The sequence below is a fragment of the Myotis yumanensis genome, unplaced genomic scaffold (assembly GCF_028538775.1).
Source record: "Myotis yumanensis isolate MYYU_CA2020_CCGP unplaced genomic scaffold, mMyoYum1.0.hap1 SCAF_16, whole genome shotgun sequence".
NCBI classification, from domain to species: Eukaryota; Metazoa; Chordata; class Mammalia; order Chiroptera; family Vespertilionidae; genus Myotis; species Myotis yumanensis.
The window spans coordinates 44,563,757-44,583,351 of record NW_027223767.1 but is presented as its reverse complement, the minus strand read 5'-3'; the positions used below and the strand labels follow the sequence as shown (position 1 = coordinate 44,583,351).

The 19,595-nt window shown below is 41.0% G+C and overlaps 1 protein-coding gene and 1 pseudogene across 2 annotated transcripts in view; both read left to right on the top strand.

Annotated features, from left to right (window-relative positions):
- FBXL20 (F-box and leucine rich repeat protein 20) overlaps positions 1-19,595 on the top strand; it is a 68,513-nt gene that overhangs the window by 10,788 nt on the left and 38,130 nt on the right. For both annotated transcript variants that reach the window (XM_070394682.1, XM_070394683.1), the window contains exon 2: positions 16,677-16,738. In XM_070394682.1, the coding sequence (XP_070250783.1) occupies positions 16,677-16,738 (62 nt within the window). The remainder of the gene's footprint in view (positions 1-16,676; positions 16,739-19,595) is intronic.
- LOC138995190 (U6 spliceosomal RNA) lies at positions 10,590-10,690 on the top strand (annotated as a pseudogene).

Here is a 19,595-nt window from a genome sequence, read left to right as displayed (position 1 = left end):
TTAGAAGTACAAAGCTGTTCCAAAAAATTGTCTGCCCCAGAGAGATTGTAGTCTAGTTAGGAAGGAAGATACATAAGAAAAATAATTTAGTGGGTTCTAGTAAATGCAGATAGATATATGGGAGTGATAAAAACCAATTTGATGAAAAGCATTCACACTTTCTGTTATCCTCAGACTGCTTATAAGAGATACATTATACTTTAATGCTTTTATTTTATTATTTCTTTTGATTTTTAGAGAGAGAGAGAGAGAGGAAGGGGAGAGAGCAAGAGACGACGATTTGTTGTTCCACTTATTTATGTATTCATTGGTTGCTTCTTGTACGTGCCCTGAGGTCGAACCCGAAACCTTGGCATATCAGGATGACACTCTAACCAACTGGGCTACAAGGCCAGGGCTAAATTTCTTTTTACTTTAATGCTTTTAAAGAAAAACAAAATCCATTGACCCTGCTTTCAAAAAATATTAGCACTTTAAACCCTGGCTGAGTCGCTCAGTTGATTAGAGCATGGTCCCAATGCCCCAAGTTGTGGCTTTGATCCCCCAGCAGGGAACAAACAAGAATCAAACAATGGCCCTAACCGGTTTTGCTCAGTGGATAGAGCGTCAGCCTACGGACTGAAGAGTCCCAGATTCCCAGATTCGATTCTGGTCAAGGGCGTGTACCTTGGTTGTGGGCACATTCCCAGTAGGGGGTGTGCAGGAGGCAGCTGATTGATGTAGCTCTCATCAATGTTTCTAACTCTCTATCCCTCTCCCTTCCTCTCTGTGAAAAATCAATAAAATATATTTAAAAAAGAATCAAACAATGAATGCGTAAATAAGTGGAGCAACAAGTCGATGTTTGTCTCTCAAATCAACAAAAAAAATATATTACCACTTTACTCTCAGGCGTAAGGATTTATTTTTAAACATAGGAGTATGAATTATCCTTCTCTATGACATTCTCTCCATATTTACAGGGAAGGACCAAGGAAAAAATCTGCAGGTTTTTATTAGTAATTTCTTTAGTTCTACTGAGAAATCTTTAGGGAAATGAAACAGTACTACCAATGATAGAGCTAATCAGAGTAACCCCTCCTCTCTAAAGCAACATCCCTGAGAGACTTAAGCAGAAATTAAACAAGGTTAGAAAAAGAGGAATAGGGAAGTAAGTCAGCAGTAGTTTCAGGAATTCATTATACCAGGTGGAGCAAAAGTAGGTTTGAGTGTGTGTATGACCCTTATATATATAACCCCTAGGTCAGATACATTGAACTATCTCAAGTAATGAATATAGTGTTTTACACATTAAAGGGCATATTCCCGTTTATTGTTTCACTTGGACTTAAAAAGAATCTTGTATGTTAGGCACAGGATATTTTTCTGCTATTTTATAGAAAGCAGATGCCCTGTAAGGCTGTTATTTTTCCCAACATTAAATATCTAAGTATAAAAGCCAGAACTTTAATCTAGTTGACTTGAAGTCTGTTATACTTGCCTCTAGGGTATGCTGAGAATAGGTTGTTTTGAACAATTTACCCATTCTTCTTCTTTTGAACCATAGCAGTCATTTATAAGATGTTTTGTTAGGATTGAGTAATACTTGGTTTGTGACCATAGAATTGAGCTAAGTTAATTTTGTGGAGACTGCAAAGTATGGGAATTTAACTGGTACTTTGGCTTATTAGCCATACTTATTAACCAACTTAAGTAACTCTCTCAAACAACCATGAACAGATATTCTGTGTAAACCATACCAAGTAGTAATTTCCTTTCAGATACCTATGCTGTAAGTAACCATTGGTTCAAAAGCTGTTAGCATATTATCCATATGTCAAGTAAAACTAATCTGATTACTTTTTTTGCTATAATTCTTCCTCATGAAGACTGGGAGTGAGACTTTTTAATATTTATTTTAAAAGTTTTATAAATATTTGTACAGCCAGTGGGCTCAGTGGTTAGCGTCAACCTATAAACTTGGAGATCATGGTTCAATTCTCAGTCAGAGCATGCTCTGGTAGCCGGGGAGGGGTTTCAATCCCCAGTAGGGGACGTGCAGGAGGCAGCTGATCAATGATTCTCATCATTGATGTTTCTCTCTCTCCCTCTCTGTAATCAATAAAAATATTTTTATTTTAAAAAAGAAAAGAAAGAATACCAAGAAACAATATTATCATCTTCTGGAGTATTTAAATGATTTATTTCAATAATGTCAGATTTGCATTTAAACTGATCCCATCCATGAAATATAAGGTGTAATGGCCAAGATCTATCTTCACTACTAACTACAAACATATTCAAATGGTGAAAATGTGTAATTAACTCATACATTACCTTTTCAGTCAATAATACTCCCTACCTACAATTCAGTTTAATTCTATACTTTACATGTTATGGCTGTAGTGAGGGGACTAGAGGGCATTGTTTTCTCCTATAGGCCGTATCTTGCAAGTCTGTTTGGGTTCATTTTTCTTTGAGTGTCAGAAATCATGCCAAAGGCAGGTGTCCTGCCACCACCAAAATTTGTTCTGAACCCAAATACAAAGATGACATCTGGTATGGTCTTACACATTTTGGCTAGTTTTTCCTGAATTTCTGTCTTGGGTACTGTTGCCTTCCCAGGGTGAAGGATGTCAATGACCATTTGTTTCCACTAAAGTAGTCTTCTGGTCATAAACTTCCTGGTTCGGATAGTTACTGTGTTGTTCATGTTGGCAGCCAATCTTTAAGCAGCCAAGGAGGGCTCAATACTTTTGGGTATGTACTTAGGAGTGGAATTTCTGGGTCATGTGGTAATTTTGTGTTTAACATTTTGAAGAACTGTCAAATCGTTTTCCACAGCAGCTGTACAGTTTTACATTCCACAGCTATGTACAGTGGTTTAAATTTCTCCATATCCTTGCCAACAGTTGTTGTTTTCCTTTTTTAAAATTATAGCATCCTGGTGGGTATCTCATTGTGGTTTTGGTTTGTATTTCCTTAATGACTAATGATGTTGAGCATCTTATGTGTTTTTTGTCCCTTTGTATCTGCTTTGTAGAAATGTCTATTCAAATTCTTCGCACATTTTAAAACTGGTTATTTGTTGAGTTATAAGAGTTCTTTATTGTGGATAACTAGATCCCTATATATATTATTTGCAAATTACTTCTTTGCATACGTTGTGTTTTTTTTTTAGACTGGACATTTTGAATATTAAAATGTGGCAACTCTATTCATTTTTCTCCCGGGTTTGTCAATGCTGCTTTTTGTAGTGTTGTTTGTTTAGTGTATTTTTGAACTAGTTCTGTAAAATGTGTATTCTTTTTCTTGTACGGCCACTGAAACTTTTGTTCCATTAGCTTAATAATCAGCTAAGTGATTGTACAGAGATTTCCTTAAATACTTGCAACCAAAAATTCTCTTTATTGCGTTCTTTTTGTACATTGAGGGTATCCCTTAAATGCTTAGCCAGACAGTTTACAGTTATGCCTTACTTAGCCTTCATTTCCTGCTTCTGTAAAGCTTCAGTCAACCAGATGTGATAGGTTAGGGCCTTCTCAAGTCTTTCCTGGACATGTGCACATCCCTGGGTGTGTGTGTGTGGCCTTCTATATTCCCAGGAATATATGGGAGCTTTCAATGCCCTTATGGACATCTCATTTTCTGGCCCTTTCCTCCCAAGCTCCCATATGGTTGGTTCATTGTTTGCTCCAACTGTTACCTGTCCCTCAGGCAGCTGTGACTAAAACATTTGTTTTGGACAAAGTGGGGTAGTTTCTTTAGCATTGGGCCCCTTTTGAGTTTGGCAAAATAAAGACAAGCCTTTTGAGTTGGTCTTTCAGGAAGCAACCAGACAGGTGTAGACAAATAATTACATCACTTTGAAAAAGAAATCTGTTCTGGTTCCTCAATTACCAGCAATGCAAGCTGTTATTTTCAGGGCTGTTCCTGGTCTGGGAGTTGGGGTAAATGAAAATGCCACAAACTCTGTTGTTAATGGGATTCAACTTTTTTTTTTTTTCCTTGAATATGCACTACTTGGATTGTTGCAAGTCTTTGGTCAATTTCCATAGTTCAAAAAAAAATTTTTTTGACCATTATTTTGGTTAATTTTATGGAGAGGTGGGATTTCAAAATTCCTTATTCTGCCATTTTCTTTTTTAAAAAATATATTTTATTGATTTTTTACAGAGAGGAAGGGAGGGGATAGAGAGTTAGAAACATCGATCAGCTGCCTGCACACTCCCTACTGGGTATGTGCCCACAACCAAGGTACATGCCCTTGTCCGGAATTGAACGTGGGACCCTTGTGTCCGCAGGCCAACACTCTGTCCACTGAGCCAAACCGGTTAGGGCATATTCTGCCATTTTCATTGATGTCGTCTCTAAGTACAGTTTTGATCCAAATCTTGAAAAGACTCATTTCTGGCTCCCTAGTGTTAAAATAGTCCAGTTATATTAGAAATGTACTTTTTCAATTTCTAATTTTTATTCTGTAGGAGAGTGACCACAACCAGTGCTTAGGCTGTGTTTTCTAATCATTTTTAAGTACTACTTACTTTTTTAAATATATTTTTATTGATTTCAGAGAGAGAGAGGGAAAGAGAGATAGAAACATCACTGGTGAGAGAGAATCATTGATTGGCTGCCTCCTGCATGCCCCCCACTGGTATCGAGCCCTGTGGGCACATGGGCCCTGACTGGGCCTTGTGCCCTGACCAGGAATGGAACTGTGACTTTCTGGTTCATAGGTCGATGCTGAACCACTGAGCTACGCCAGCCAGGCTGTACTACTTATTTTTAACCACTACTTATGGTTCAAGACAAGGCATTCACACGGGACAGCTATTGTTGTGTTGGCTGTTGTCGTTTTTATATTTGACAATTTAAGGGAAAAGAGGTCAGTGCCCTTGACTACATAGTCAGGAATTGCATGTTTTAAAAATTCTTGTGGCACACCAGTTGAAAATCTCTGTTCTAGAAGATTCAGTAGAATATAGAGATAGGAATATATGGTGTTTTCCAAGTCCTTTTGTTGTGGTTGATTTTTTATACATAAGAATTCAGTTGTTATATGACATATTATAGAAACCTCTTTCCAGATATTTATCAGTTAATTAATACCAGCCAAATATCTAGCTATATAATGTATCCTTCGTTTAACTGGCTTCCTTCTAAATTGCACCATTGTATTGTTCATATCATGACCTAAGTCTAATAGATTTCTTTGGTCCATTAACTTGGTATCACTTTCCTAAATGACTTTCTTACTAAGGTATTTCTTCCCTTCCACTTTAAAAAATCTATGTCCTAAAAATATAAAAAAAATAAATCCTTGTTCCAGTTTAATACATTGTGTTTTTTGGTTCCTTTTAAATCTAAAATATAATTTCTGGAATGCAGTTAATATATCTAGGGTACTATGTACTTTATTTGTTTCTTATCTAAAATAGGGGAATGCTTTTTCTACAAATAAGTAACATGGCTACATTAAAATCCTATTGCTTTGGAAATGTTTCTATAGCAGTAAGATGATTTAAAATGTGTGTTTGTGAGTGAATTGTAAAATTACTATCTGACATATGTCTTGGAAAATTCCACCAATTCTGCCAATTTTCAGTTTCTGGCACATTGATTAGAATTTGTACATGAGGAAATCAAACCCTGCTTTCTCTTATTTACCAATCCCTGTGGCATTTTGGAATATGAAATTCAGTTAAATACCTGCTACTGCATCAAATACCCTGTGACTTGCAGTATTTACTTCTTAGTTCTTTTGTATGTATTTAGATGAGGTGGGACTGGGGAAAGTGGAGGAGGAGAGAAGGACATATATTGCTACTTTGAATTTTCAGTTCTTTCCTTTCACTTCAAACTTAAAAAGAAGTTTTCAGTAGGACATGGAAAATTTTGTCAACGAAAGAAATTCCAAACCTATAGAACATTAAAGAGTTTATTTCAGCCAAACTGAGGACATGCCTATAAGCAAGATCTCAAAATGCTCCAGAGAATGGCAGTTTTGTGGGGTTTTTAAAAAATATATATTTTATTGATTTTTTACAGAGAGGAAGGGAGAAGGACAGAGAGTTAGAAACATCGATGAGAGAGAAACATCGATCAGCTGCCTCCTGCACACCTCCTACTGGGGATGTGCCCGCAACCAAGGTACATGCCCTTGACCTAAATCAAACCTGGGACCCTTCAGTCCACAGGCCAACACTCTATCCACTGAGCCAAACCGGTTAGGGCAGTTTTGTGGTTTTTAAAATACATTTTGAATCAGAGGAGGGAAGTAAGGAATCTATGATTGAGTGAAGAGTAAAATGGAGAGATATACATTTACATTGCCGGTACAAGATAAAAAGGTTTATAGTGAATAGGGGTGGTACATAGGCAATAAGATCATGTGTTCCCTTGAGGGTGGTTACACCTCAGAGAGATCTGAAAAAAGGATTACTCTGGCATTTCACAGTTATAACCTAGATGCACAAGAACAATGGGTAGGGCTTGCTTATAGCAAAGATAGATCTTTACTAAAGAAATTATAAGCCTAGGGTGTGGCTACCCACCATGACCTGCCCAGTTTGGAATTTATGATCAGATCACTCTGTGAGGTTACTTCAGTCACTGCACTTGTCATATTTATTACATAGCTCCCTTTATTCATTCACAATTTCTAGGAATGAGCAGTCATATCCAGTGGTTCTTCAAATTCATGGAGTCCTCAGAGCACTGGAATGTTGCTGAGTATAGTTAAAATTTAGTAGGTGACAGAGAATAGAATAAAAGTGTATACTTATTTTAGACTGAGAGCAAGGAATTGGTAGTGGATATAGATTTTGGTTAAGTAAACAGAAGTCAGGATAAAAGAAAGCTTGGAATACTGAGGTAGATGTTAGAAGATGTCCAAAGCAGAAAGTTTGACCTAGTAAGTACTGTGTTTGTTTTCTAAATGTACCCCTTCCTTGGTTTTTATCTAGGGATTTCTTTCTTACGATAAATCTTCTATATATATAAAAGGCTAAGTGACTGACCGTCTGACTGACCGACTAGCAGGCCAGTACATATGACGCGCACTGGCAATTTAAAAATAAACATTGATACATATAAAGCTCTCACTGGCACCACTTCTATTATAGAGAAAGGGCGAATAGCGATATTAAAATATTTTGTATTTTAATTTTGTAACACTATATTATATATACTATTTTGACATGTAATATTTTGCAGTAATGTAATTACTGCACAAATCTTTCTTCTAATTAATTTCCTTTCAATGTGCACATAATGTGCACTGGGCCACTAGTTTAGTCATAAGCTGATAACACACTGGCAGTAGTTTCTTTTTAAAAAGCAGTTATGTTTCTGTTAGGGACAAGATGTTGGGTGGAGGAATTACAGACTTTTTTTTTTTAATATATTTCATTGATTTTTTACAGAGAGGAAGGGAGAGAGAGAGAGTTAGAAGCATCGATGAGAGAGAAACATCGATTAGCTGCCTCCTGCACATCTCCCACTGGGTATGTGCCCGCAACCCAGGTACATGCCCTTGACCGGAATCGAACCCGGGACCTTTCAGTCCGCAGGCCTTCGCTCTATCCACTGAGCCAAACCGGTTTCGGCAATAGACTTTTTTTTTTTTTTTAATGTTTATTTAGCCATGCAAAAACGTTTTTCCTTTTAGACCCTAGCAAGAAAACCAGCCAATCAGAAAAACATTTGGTGTTGGCTTAGCTAGGGAATGGCATAATCAGTAAAAATTACTTAGAAAAAGTATAAATAAAAATAGTTTTTAAAAAAATCTTCTGCAGTTTCAACTTTGGATTTCTTTATAAAAATTTATCCTTAATCTATCCCTAAAATTTTCCTCCCACTGAAAGATTTGACTTATATTGGGTTACCTGTGTATGTCTTAAATTTTTTAAAAATATATATTTTTACTGATTTCAGAGAGGAAGAGAGAGGGAGAGAGAGAGATAGAAACATCAATGATGAGAGAGAATCATTGATCGCTGCCTCCTGCACACTCCCCATTGGGGACCGAGCCGCAACCTGGGCATGTGCCCTTGACTGGAATCTAACCAGGGACTCTTTAGTCCGCAGGCTGACGCTCTATTCACTGAGCCAAACTAGCTAGGGCTGTATGTCTTAAATTTTATTCAAATCCATGAAATTTAGATCATGAGTCAAACTTTTTATTTTTTATTTATTTATTTGAAATATTTTTCTTGATTTCAGAGAGAAAGGGATTGAGAGAGAATCATTGATTGGCTGTTGCTGCCTCCTACATGCTACACACTGGGGATCGAGCTTACAACCTGGGCCTGTGCCCTGACCAGGAATCGAACCGTGACCTCCTGGTTCATAGATCGACACTCAACCACTGAACCACGCTGGCTGGGCTCAGTGAAATAAGTTCAGACGGACAGATCTGAGAGGTGGAGGAAATGGGAAGAGATTAACCAAAGAACATAAATGCATTACACATGGACACAGACAGTAGTGTGGGAAGACCTGGGGTGGGGTAGGGCTGGGTGGAGAGGGGCAAAGCGAGGATGGAGGACATCTGTAATGCTGTCAACAATAAAAAACAAAACATTATGCAGTATAAAGGAAGCCAGATGAAAGATAACATTTTCTGTTTCCATTTTTTTAAATGTTCCGAAAAGGAAAATCTACAGAGACATAAAACATATTAGTGGTTGCTTGAGGTTAGAGATCAGCACAGGGATTGATTGCAGGAGGGGTATGAGGGATATTTTGGGGGTGGTGGAAACTCATCAAAGTGAATTATGATGGTTGCACACAAATTACTGAAGTGTACGTTTAAAGCCAATAAATGTTGTATGTGAATTATACCATAACAACGCTGTTTAAAAGTGCTATATGCAGATGAAATTCCATGATGGTGAAACTTAGCAATTATTATAACTTTTATAAAACAAATTTAATGTAGTTCATGTCCTTTTAAATAAATGGGGCAAAAGCTGAGTCTCCAAACTTACATCTCTTCATATAATTTAAGTATGTGTAAAGACATTCAATCTGTTACTGTGCTGGTGTCATTTGCGTCTTATTTACTAAATTTAATGTAACATTTAGTTGGTAACTGGTATTCTGAGCTTTGGGGTGAGTTGGAGTTTCATAGGAGAAGGAACCAAGCACATCCGGTTAGGAAGATTGGGAAAGACTTCATGGCATAGAGAGCATGTCCAGTGGACATTACTCTATTTCTGTTGACAGATTAGGCAAGTTTGGTTACAGGTACTTCAGAGAAAATAACGTGAGCAAAAGCTCAGCGCCTGTTTGAGGAGAAGCAAATGGTCCTTAAGTTCTACTTTATTTCTGTTTTTCTCCTATTGGTTATAATTTACTATATATAATTAAAAGTTGCTGTGAATTATTAAATGTACCATTATTTTATAAACCACAAAAAGCTTTAGATTTTCATTTTAAGATGCTTCCAGAATTGTTAAAATGAAAAAAATACCTTAAAATTTTTTTAATTGTGAAAAAATACATATAGCATAAAATTTGCCATCATCTATTTTTTGTTAATCCTCACCAGAGGATTTTTTTCATTGTTTTTGTTTGTTTGTTTGTTTTATAGAGAGAGAGTGAAAGGGAACGGGGAAGAAGGGAGAGAAACATCAATATGTCTTTCTCATATTGACTGGTTGCTTCCCGCACAGGTGGCGGGGGAACCCACAACCGAACCTGCGACCCTTCAGTCCTCGGGCAGACATTCCAACTGCTGTGCCAACCCTGCTAGGGCCATCTTCATCATTTTTAAGTGTATAACACACTCTGTTGGGCAACCGATCTTCAGAACTTTCATCTTGCAAAAACAAAATATATCTTTGTAAAATCTAAAAGTATATTCATAAATTTAGCTGCATGTGTATCAGAGATTCAAATTAAAAGTGACTTAAATATAATAGTTTATTTTGACTTCATATAAAGCCCAGGGTCATGGTGTCTCTACAGTCATCATCGTTAGGCTTTTTCTAGTTTTCTGCTTATTTTTACAACTTGGCCTTCAACGTTATGATAGAAGACCAAGGTCAGTCATCCTAACCACATTTCAAGCAGTATAATTGAAGAAGGAGTAAAGAAGGGCATACCCTCTCTTTTTAAGGACACTCCAGAAATTGCAAACATCACTTTTTCTTACATTCTGTTGGCCAGAACTTGGTAACATGGCCTTATCTAACTGCAAAGGAAATAGTCTTTTTTTCACACTGCCCTGTGCTAGCCAAAAATTGGGAATTCTGTTACTCTAAAAGAGGAAAATGGATATTGGGGGATAATTAGTATTCCCTGCCAAAATACTCATTAAATTTTGTATTTCTTAGAAAGCTTGAATAAAATAGATCAGATCTTTTAATATCTTTTGGAGTTGGTAACTATACTCTTAATTAAATTATCAGCAGGGGTCACTGTTGAGCAAGTATTTTTTTTTTTTTTCCTTTGTTCAACCTGTTATTTCTCTCCCAGATCCTGGATTTAAAACTTCTTGAACTGGTTTCCTGGGTCTTGTTTGTGTGCTATTAAGTACTTAAATTCATTATGTTAGTAAACTAATCCCCAAAATGTGCCAAAGTAAGATTTAAAAACTGAGCAGAGTGCTCCTATGGCAGCACATGTACTAAAATTGGAACGATACAAATTAGCATGGCCCCTGAACAAGGATGACATGCAAATTTGTGAAACATTTCATATTTTTTTAAAAATATATTTTATTGATTTTTTACAGAGAGAAAGGGAGAGGGATAGAGAGTTAGAAACATCGACCAGCTGCCTCCTGCACAGCCCCTACTGGGCATGTGCCCACAAGCAAGGTACATGCCCTTGACTGGAATTGAACCTGGGACCTTTCAGTCCACAGGCCGACGCTCTATCCACTGAGCCAAAGCGGTTAGGGCGCATTTCATATTTTTTATTTCAGACTGATTAAAATAATAAATCTCAAAAAACTGATCAAAAGGTTAAATCAACAAAAAATGCTTCTTACCATTCAGGGACTCTATTAGATGATGTAATTATAATTTGTAATTTAAAGTTCTATTTTTCAGCTCTGTAATTATAGGAAAACAATTACAGTGTTATGTAAAGCAACAATAAGTGCTAATGTTTGACAAACCAAGTCACTTATTTAAGTGATAATTTAAATTTAAGAATGTCCTATCCTAGAAGAAGGGCTGTAGCCATGTCTCTTTGCTTTTTTAAGAGTTTGGTGTCTTATCTTGAAACATATAGCAAGAGAACAGTTTAGTTGCTCTCATGTTTTCCTCTCTGACTATATCCTTGTAATTGTTTGTGGATAGATTATAAAAATACATAATGGTATAGCCCCATGTTAATATAAAACCAGATTACCTAAGAAGGTCAAATGTTTGAACAGTCATTTCCTCTACAACAGTTATAGCTTAAACCCTTCACAAATTTGTTATAATTCATTATAGTTTTGGTCAAATTTGTTGTAATTCATTATAGTTTTGACATCCTTTGTATTTTGCATGAGAAACCTAGAGTTTGGATTCAGCTGAAATATTAAAATATCTAAAACATGTATTCGATTGCTTCTGTGAAACATTTATTTTATAACAATACCATCAACTAGCAGAAGCCAGTTGATTTTCCTAGAAAACATCTAAAATTATTGTATATCTGCCTCTAGAATTATTTTCTAAACTCCATTGCTGTGTCACTTAAATAGTAAAATAATTCTGATTATCTGTGAGAACTGTACTTTCTTGGGTTCTGAGATCCTCAATCCACTTTATCTGGTCAATTGTTTCTCAGACTTTAAGGAAGCATCAGTATCACCTTGAGGGCTTGTTAAATACAAATTGCCCCTCTTTCCCTTCACCTCCTCCCCAACCCCAGATGCTGATTCTATAGGTCTGGAGTACAGCCCAAGAATTTGCTTTTCTAACAGGGCCCCCTTTTGATACTGATGCTGCTGGTCAGGTGACCACAGTTGTGAACCACTGATCTTAGCCTTTTTTGCAAAATTGGAGTAGGGTCCATATGTGCAGTAGGATGATAAGGGAAATATAAATCTGGACAGATGACCTATACACCTGGTGTTTCCAGATCCTCTCAGGGTACTGTGTATTCCTTTTTCCCTTCACATGACTTCATGTTCCCACAGAGACAGCAGCATTCAGTTTGTATAGACCAGTGGTTGGCAAACTCATTAGTCAACAGAGCCAAATATCAACAGTACAATGATTGAAATTTCTTTTGAGAGCCAAATTTTTTAAACTTAAATTATATAGGTAGGTACATTCTTATTAACTTAATTAGGGTACTCCTAAGCTGGCCTTTGCTAAAAACGTCCTCAATCTGATTGAGGTACGTTTGCTGAGGTCGACCCCTTCCAACTCTCCCATCCACACTCGTCTTGTATACTTGTTTCGCCCAGGCCAAAAACCGACTTCTGCGCATGGGCCACGAAGTTTCAATCGCACTGTATGTGTGCACCCGCATGTGGTATTTTGTGAAAGAGCCGCATGTGGCTCGCGAGCCGTGGTTTGCCGACCACTGGTATAGACTGAAGCAAGGAAAGCAATCAGCAGCTATATGTGAATTTTGTTCCTTTTTATAATTAGAGTTGTAGAAGAGGAGAGAGATGATTTTAAAAAAAAAATACCTTCCACTGATGGGTAGATATTGTTGGGAAGCAGATAATTCTTTTTTTTTTTAAACAATTATTGTTGAAAGTATTACGTGTCCCCTTTTTTCCCCCCCATTAACCCCCTCTTGCCTGCCCCAGGCCCTCTCTGCTCCATTGTCTGTGTCCATGGGCCATGCATATATGCATACAAGGTCCTTGGTTGATTACTTTCTGCCCACCCACCCTCCCCTGCCTTCCCTGGGAGATTCCGAACTCTCTTCTATAGGAAAGCAGATTATTCTTTAATATCAGATAATTTTCTAAAACATGTAATTGTCAGGCAATAGCATTACTTTTATTTTTAATCCTCATTGGTGGATATATTTTTATCGATTTTTAGAGAGCGAGGAAGTGGGGGGAAGAGAGAGAGAGAGAGAGAGAGAAACATCGATTGATTGCCTCCCGTACCCACCCCAACCAGGGATGAAACCTGAAACCTTTTGGTATACTGGACAATGCTCCAACCAGTGGATCCACACAGCCAGGGCAATAACATTACTTTTATTATAAGACCAGAGGCCCGGTGCACGGATTCTTGCACCAGTGGGGTCCCTCGGCCTGGCCTGTGGGGATCGGGCCGAAACTGGCTCTCTAACATCCCCCCAAGGGGTCCTAGATTGGAGGAGGGCAGTTCTCGGGTGACACACCCTGGAATCAGGCTCCCTCCTCTCTGGTTCCGGGTGCGTCACCCGAGAACCACAGCTGCCAAGTCACTGTAGCTCTGCAGCTCCTGTGTTGAGCTTCTGCCCCCCGGTGGTCAGTGTGTGTCATAGCTACCAGTCTGAGCATCTGCCCCCTGGTGGTCATTGCGTGTCATTGCTACCGGTCAAACAGTTGGATGGTTGCTTGGGCTTTTATATATATACTAGAGGCCCAGTGCACAAAAAATTGTGCACTCGGGGGTAAGGGGTCTCTCAGCCCGGCCTGTGCCCTCTCGCAGTCTGGGACCCCTCGGGGGTGACCACTTGCTGGCTTAGGCCTGCTCCCCGGGGGATTGGGCCTAAGCTGGCAATCAGACATCCCTCTGGCAGCCCGGCAGCCCTTGGGGGATGCCCACTTGCCAGCAGGGAGCAGACCTAAGCTGCAGTTGGACATCCTTAGCGCTGCTGAGGAGGCAGGAGAGGCTCCCACCACCACCACTGTACTGGCAGCCATCAGCCTGGCTTGTGGCTGAGCAGAGCTCCCCGCTGTGAGAGCAACTGACCACCAGAGGGCAGCTCCTGCATTGAGTGTCTGCCCCCTTGTGGTCAGTGTGTGTCATAGTGACCAGTCGTTCTGCTGTTAGGGTCAGTTTGCATATTACCCTTTTAGTATATAGGATAGAGGCCTGGTGCACGGGTGGGGCCGGATGGTTTGCCCTGAAGGGTGATCCGGATCAGGGTGGGGTCCCCACTGGAGTGCCTGGCCAGTCTTGGTGAGGGGCTGAGGGCCGTTTTCAGGCTGGTGGGCGACTGAAGCTCCCAGCCTCTTTTTTTTTCTTTTTTTTTATTCTGGGATTTATTTACCTTCTATAGCTGTCACTGGAGCTGAGAGCCGGCTCCAGCTCTGAGGCTGTGGCTGGCTGAAAGCAGGTATCTGGGTTTGTTTAGCTTCTATAATTGAAACTCTGTTGCCATCACTGGCGCTCTAAGCTCTGAGTCCGCTGGCAGCTGAAAGCAGGTTTCTGGGTTTGTTTAGCTTCTATAATTGCAACGTTGTTGCATCTGGAGCTCAGAGCTGGGCTACGGCGGTGGGGCACCTTGGCTTCCTCCATCCCTGGAGCAAGCAAGCCTCATGTTCGCTTCAGCTGCGTGGCTGCTGGCCGCCATCTTGGTTGGCAGTTAATTTGCATATCACCCTGATTAGCCAATGGGAAAGGTAGCGAAGTTACGGTTAATTACCATGTTTGTCTATTATTAGATAGGATAGGTAGTGTTTGCTGCACTGAAGCTTAGTAGTTAAACCAACTTGTTACTAAGTCCTTAGCCAGGGAAAAGAAGAAAAGTCTATAAAGGAAAATCTGTTAGTTATTGGACTCCTCAGCAGAAACTGCAAGTTAGAAGAGAGTAGAACCAAATATTCAAACTACTGAAAGAGAAATTACTGGCCTTGAATAATATATCCAGCAAAGTTATCCTTTAGATATGAAGAAGAAATGAAGACTTTGCCAGACATACCGAAGATGAGGGAATTTATCACCAGAAGCCTTCCATTGCAGGAAATACTCAAGGGGGTTATTGTACCTGAAACAAAGAACAAACTGTCATAAAACTACAAGGAAGATCATCAACAAACTTACAGCATAAACAGGGATAATTTGTGACAACAGAAACATAAGAGGGGATGGATAAAGGACTGAATTTGCAAAGGAGAATGGAGCCCAAATGCATTCAAAAGAAAAAGGACTGCTGTATATATGACACTTACTTTTTCATAAACTTAATGGTAAACACACACAAAAAAAAACTGAGACACATAACTTAAAAAAAGAGGAAACAGATGAAAAAGTATGGAATACTGCCAAATAAAGCAACAATCGGAAACACAAAGGAAAAAGAACCAATGTAGGCACAGAGCTACCAGAAAACAAAAGATAAAATGGCTATAGGAAATCCTCATACATCAGTAATTACCCTAAATATTAATGGACTGAATTCACCAATAAAAAGGCACAAAGTAACAGATTGGATCAAAAAACAAAATCTAACCATATGCTGCCTTTAGGACACACATCTAAGCTGCAACCATAAAAATAGGTTCAAAAGGGTTCTCCAAGCAAATAGCATCCACAGAAAAGCAGGTGTAGCCATACTTATATCCGACAAAATTAAAATTCTTCTTTTCTCCTCTTTTTTTTTTTTTTTCATTTCCACTGTCCCTGGAACCTTACAGAGACCTGCATCATATTTTACTTGAACTATAATTTCAGTATATTCTTAGCTTATCCTCTTCGTAGTCCAGAGTTTAATTTCTTTAGGTGTCTCTTCTCAAAATGATTGTTTCAAATTTCCTTCATAACCTAACCCCACCATCCACTTAACAGTTCATTCATTAGATTTAATGAGTTCCTAACATGTATCAGGCTATGTGCTCAATTGTGGATACTGTTTGGATGTCGGAGATTGAGGGGAAAGTACATTCACTACTTCTCTACCCCTTCAAATTTTCAATTACTACTTCTTTGTTTTTAAATTTTTTAAAATTGTTTTCAGAGAAGGGTGCGGGGGAGAGAAAAACATCAATGATGAGAGAGAATCATCAATCAGCTGCCTCCTGCGCACCCACCCTGGGAATCGAGCCCACAACCCGGGTATATGATCTGACCAGGAATCAAACAGTGATCTCCTGGTTCATAGGGTGCCGCTCAACCACTGAGCCACCCTGGCTGGGCACCTTAATGGCATTTTAATTTTTTTAAGAGTTTATTTTAGTCAAACTGGTGACATATACCAGAGAGCAAGATCTCAAATGCTCCTAATTGGCTTTTTTAAAAAAAAATACATTTTTATTGATTTCAGAGAGGAAGGGAGAGGGGTGAGAGAGAGACAGACATCAATGATGAGAGAGACATCATTGATCGGCTGCCTCCTGCTTGCCCCCACTGGGGATCGAGCCCGCAACCCGGGTATGTGCCCTTGACCAGAATCAAACCCGGGACTCTTCAGTCCGTAGGCTTACGCTCTATCCACCGAGCCACACCAGTTAGGGCCTTAATGGCATTTTTAAATAGTCGTTCTGTAGTGATGTGGTTTTAAGCAGTAAACCTTTTGTGATTCAGTTTTCTTATATGTAAAATGAAGATTAGGGGTAATGTGAAGATTCAGTACATTAATACATGAAACTGACTGCTATTAGTTTAAGATTGCTAAAGACAGGGAACAAATTAAGTATCTCAAAGATGTTTTTCAGCCTAAAGAATCTCTGAAAATATGACTATAGCTTATAATACCCACTATACTTATTCACCTCTCTCCTAAGAGGATTACCTCTAAACTGTTGAGCATAATAAAATGTTAAGTATAACACTTGACACGGTATTTTATTTTTGCAGATGTTCTCAAATAGTGATGAAGCTGTAATCAATAAAAAGCTTCCCAAAGAACTCCTATTACGGTAAGTCTGAATGCTAATTTTATGTTTGTGTGTGTGTGTATCATATTTGTCTATTTAAAAATTTATGCTTTTCCTATATTAGTAATATCTGGATTATCTGAATTTATAAATTTATTGATTTTTTGTTAAATAATCTTGTCTTTTCTAGATATAAATATTTTTGAATGTTTAATCTAGAAAACTTTCTCCTACCCAATTTGAACCTATATATGATTTTGTTTACTCATTTTCCCTTTGCCCTATTCTTTTAGATAATGTAAGAGATAGCATATTTTATTTTAGTATAGTACTGATTTTTTTTGAAGAGTCATTTTAATCCATCCCTTCCCTATACTTACGTTTGCAACAAAATATTACATGTACTGAGGTGCTGTATAGAAGAGTTACAACCCTTTATTTTACTGATAGAAAGGCAAAAGCTATTTGAGACTCTTTCTTTTCCTATATTGCACTTATAATTTTACCTTTCTTTTAATGTTTAGAAAGTACATTTGGGGTCACCCATAACATAAAACACACAGCTCCTGATTTACATACCTGACTTAGGAATCACCTAGGAAGAAACAGGCATTAGGGAAGTTATTTTCAGTATCCATCATTTGGGCACTTAATCACACCATTCTTTGTTCACTTATGTGAAATACCATGACTGAGAAAGAAAGGTGTATTCTCACTTGCAATTGTAAGAAGTTGTTATTTATGCTGAGAGGTATCACTTCTTGTTCTTAGCTTGCTACAAAGTCTAGCCAGCCCATAACCAGCCTGTCCCTGCTTCAGGATTTATATGTCTTAAGTCCTCCACTATATTGTAAGATCTCTGTAAACAGGGACTATCTACACTAATAAAAGAGAAACATGGTAATTGGCGTACGACCGCTACCCTTCCCATTGGCTAATCACCGGCAATATGCAAATTAGCTGTCAGCAAAGATGGCAGTTAACCGCCAACCAAGATGGCGGCTAATTTGCATATTGCCGGCAGGATGGGGCAGCGCCATCGTGCCTGCCCCTCCGCCATCCAGGCCTGCTATCTGTGACCTGGATGGCGGGCAACCCAACCCAGGGCTGGCGGGCGTGACCGCAGCTGTCCCCTACTGGCCAAGACCCCAACGGGCTCTCCCACCAGCAGACCGGGGCTGGCCTGGCGGCTTCGGCTTCCGCCCACAGTCACGCCCCCCAGACCCGCTGCTGTCAGCAGACCAAGGCTGGGGCACTCATGCCCCAACCTGCCTGATCGCCCCCAACCCGCTCCCGCTGGCAGACTGGGGCTGGCGGGTTGCCCGGGACCCAAATTCCCGAGGGCAGACCCAGGCTGGCGGGGCGGCTGCCGCGTCCGCCCGCAGTCACGCCCCCAACCCGTGAGAGCGGGGAGAGGGTGGGGGAAGGGGGCGATCGCCCTCACTCAAGCCCCCAACCCGCTGGCAGACCGGGCCTGGCGGATTGCCCTGGACCCGCATTCCCCTGTGTGCACCTGCCGGTGGGATCGCAGCCGCGATCACGGAGCAGGAAAGGGCGGCCTGCAGCCAGCCCCTGTGTGCACCTGCCTGTGGGATCACAGCCGAGATCAAGAGCAAGAAAGGGCGGTCTGCAGGCAGCCCCTGTGTGCACCTGCCCTTGGGATCACAGCCGCGATCACTAGCAGGAAAGGGCGGTCTGCAGCCAGCCCCTGTGTACACCTGCCCTTGGGATCACAGCCGCGATCACTAGCAGGAAAGGGCGGTCTGCAGCCAGCCCCTGTGTGCACCTGCCCGTGGGATCGCAGCCGCGATCACGAGCAAGAAAGGGTGGCCTGCAGCCAGCCCCTGTGTGCACCTGCCCGTGGGATCGCAGCCGCGATCAAGAGCAAGAAAGGGCGGCCTGCAGCCAGCCCCTGTATGCACCTGCCCTTGGGATCACAGCTGCGATCACTAGCAAGAAAGGGCGGCCTGCAGCCAGCCCCTGTGTACACCTGCCCTTGGGATCACAGCCGTGATCACGAGCAGGATAGGGCGGTCTGCAGCCAGCCCCTGTGTGCACCTGCCCGTGGGATGCAGCAGCGATCATGGAGCAGGAAAGGGCGGCCTGCAGCCAGCCCCCCTGTGTGCCTTTCCCTAGGTAGCCCTGGGGATCCCACAGTAGGGAAGGGCGCCCCACCCTGGCGACAGCTCAGGGGAGAGTACAACATGCAGTGGAGGCCAGGAGCCTGAGTGATCAACAGAGAGGGGCGCCTGCTTGAAGCCTTCAGGGTGTGGCTGGTGGTAGGCCTCCAGCAGACACGCGCGCGCACACACACACACACACACACACACACACACACAGCGCCCACTCTGAGCTTCCAATGTGGTTGGGAGCAGACCACCAGTGGACACACACACCTGGCAACTGCTCGGAGCCTATGTGCCCCCAGCAGACACACACACACACATGGGGACGGTTGCACCGAGCCTCTGCTGCCAGACTGTGGCCATCAGTAGGACATCCACTGAGGGCTCCCAGACTGAGGGGCAGGCTTGGCTGAGGGAACCCCATCCCCCAGTGCACGAATTTCGTGCACCGGGCCTCTAGTCTATATATATAAAAGCCTAAGCAACCATCCGACCATCTGACTGGTAGCTATGACGTGCAATGACCACCAGGAGACAGACGCTCCAACCAGTAGCTATGAAGCACACTGACCACCAGGGGGCAGACACTCAGCGCAGGAGCTGCCGAGCTATGGTGACTTGGCAGCAGTGGTTCTCAGCTGACACACCTGAAACCAGAGAGGAGGGAGCCCGATTCCGGGGTGTGTCACCCGAGAACTGCCCTCTCGCAATCCGGGACCCCTCAAGGGATATCAGAGAGCCGGTTTCGGCCCAATCCCCACAGGCCAGGCCAA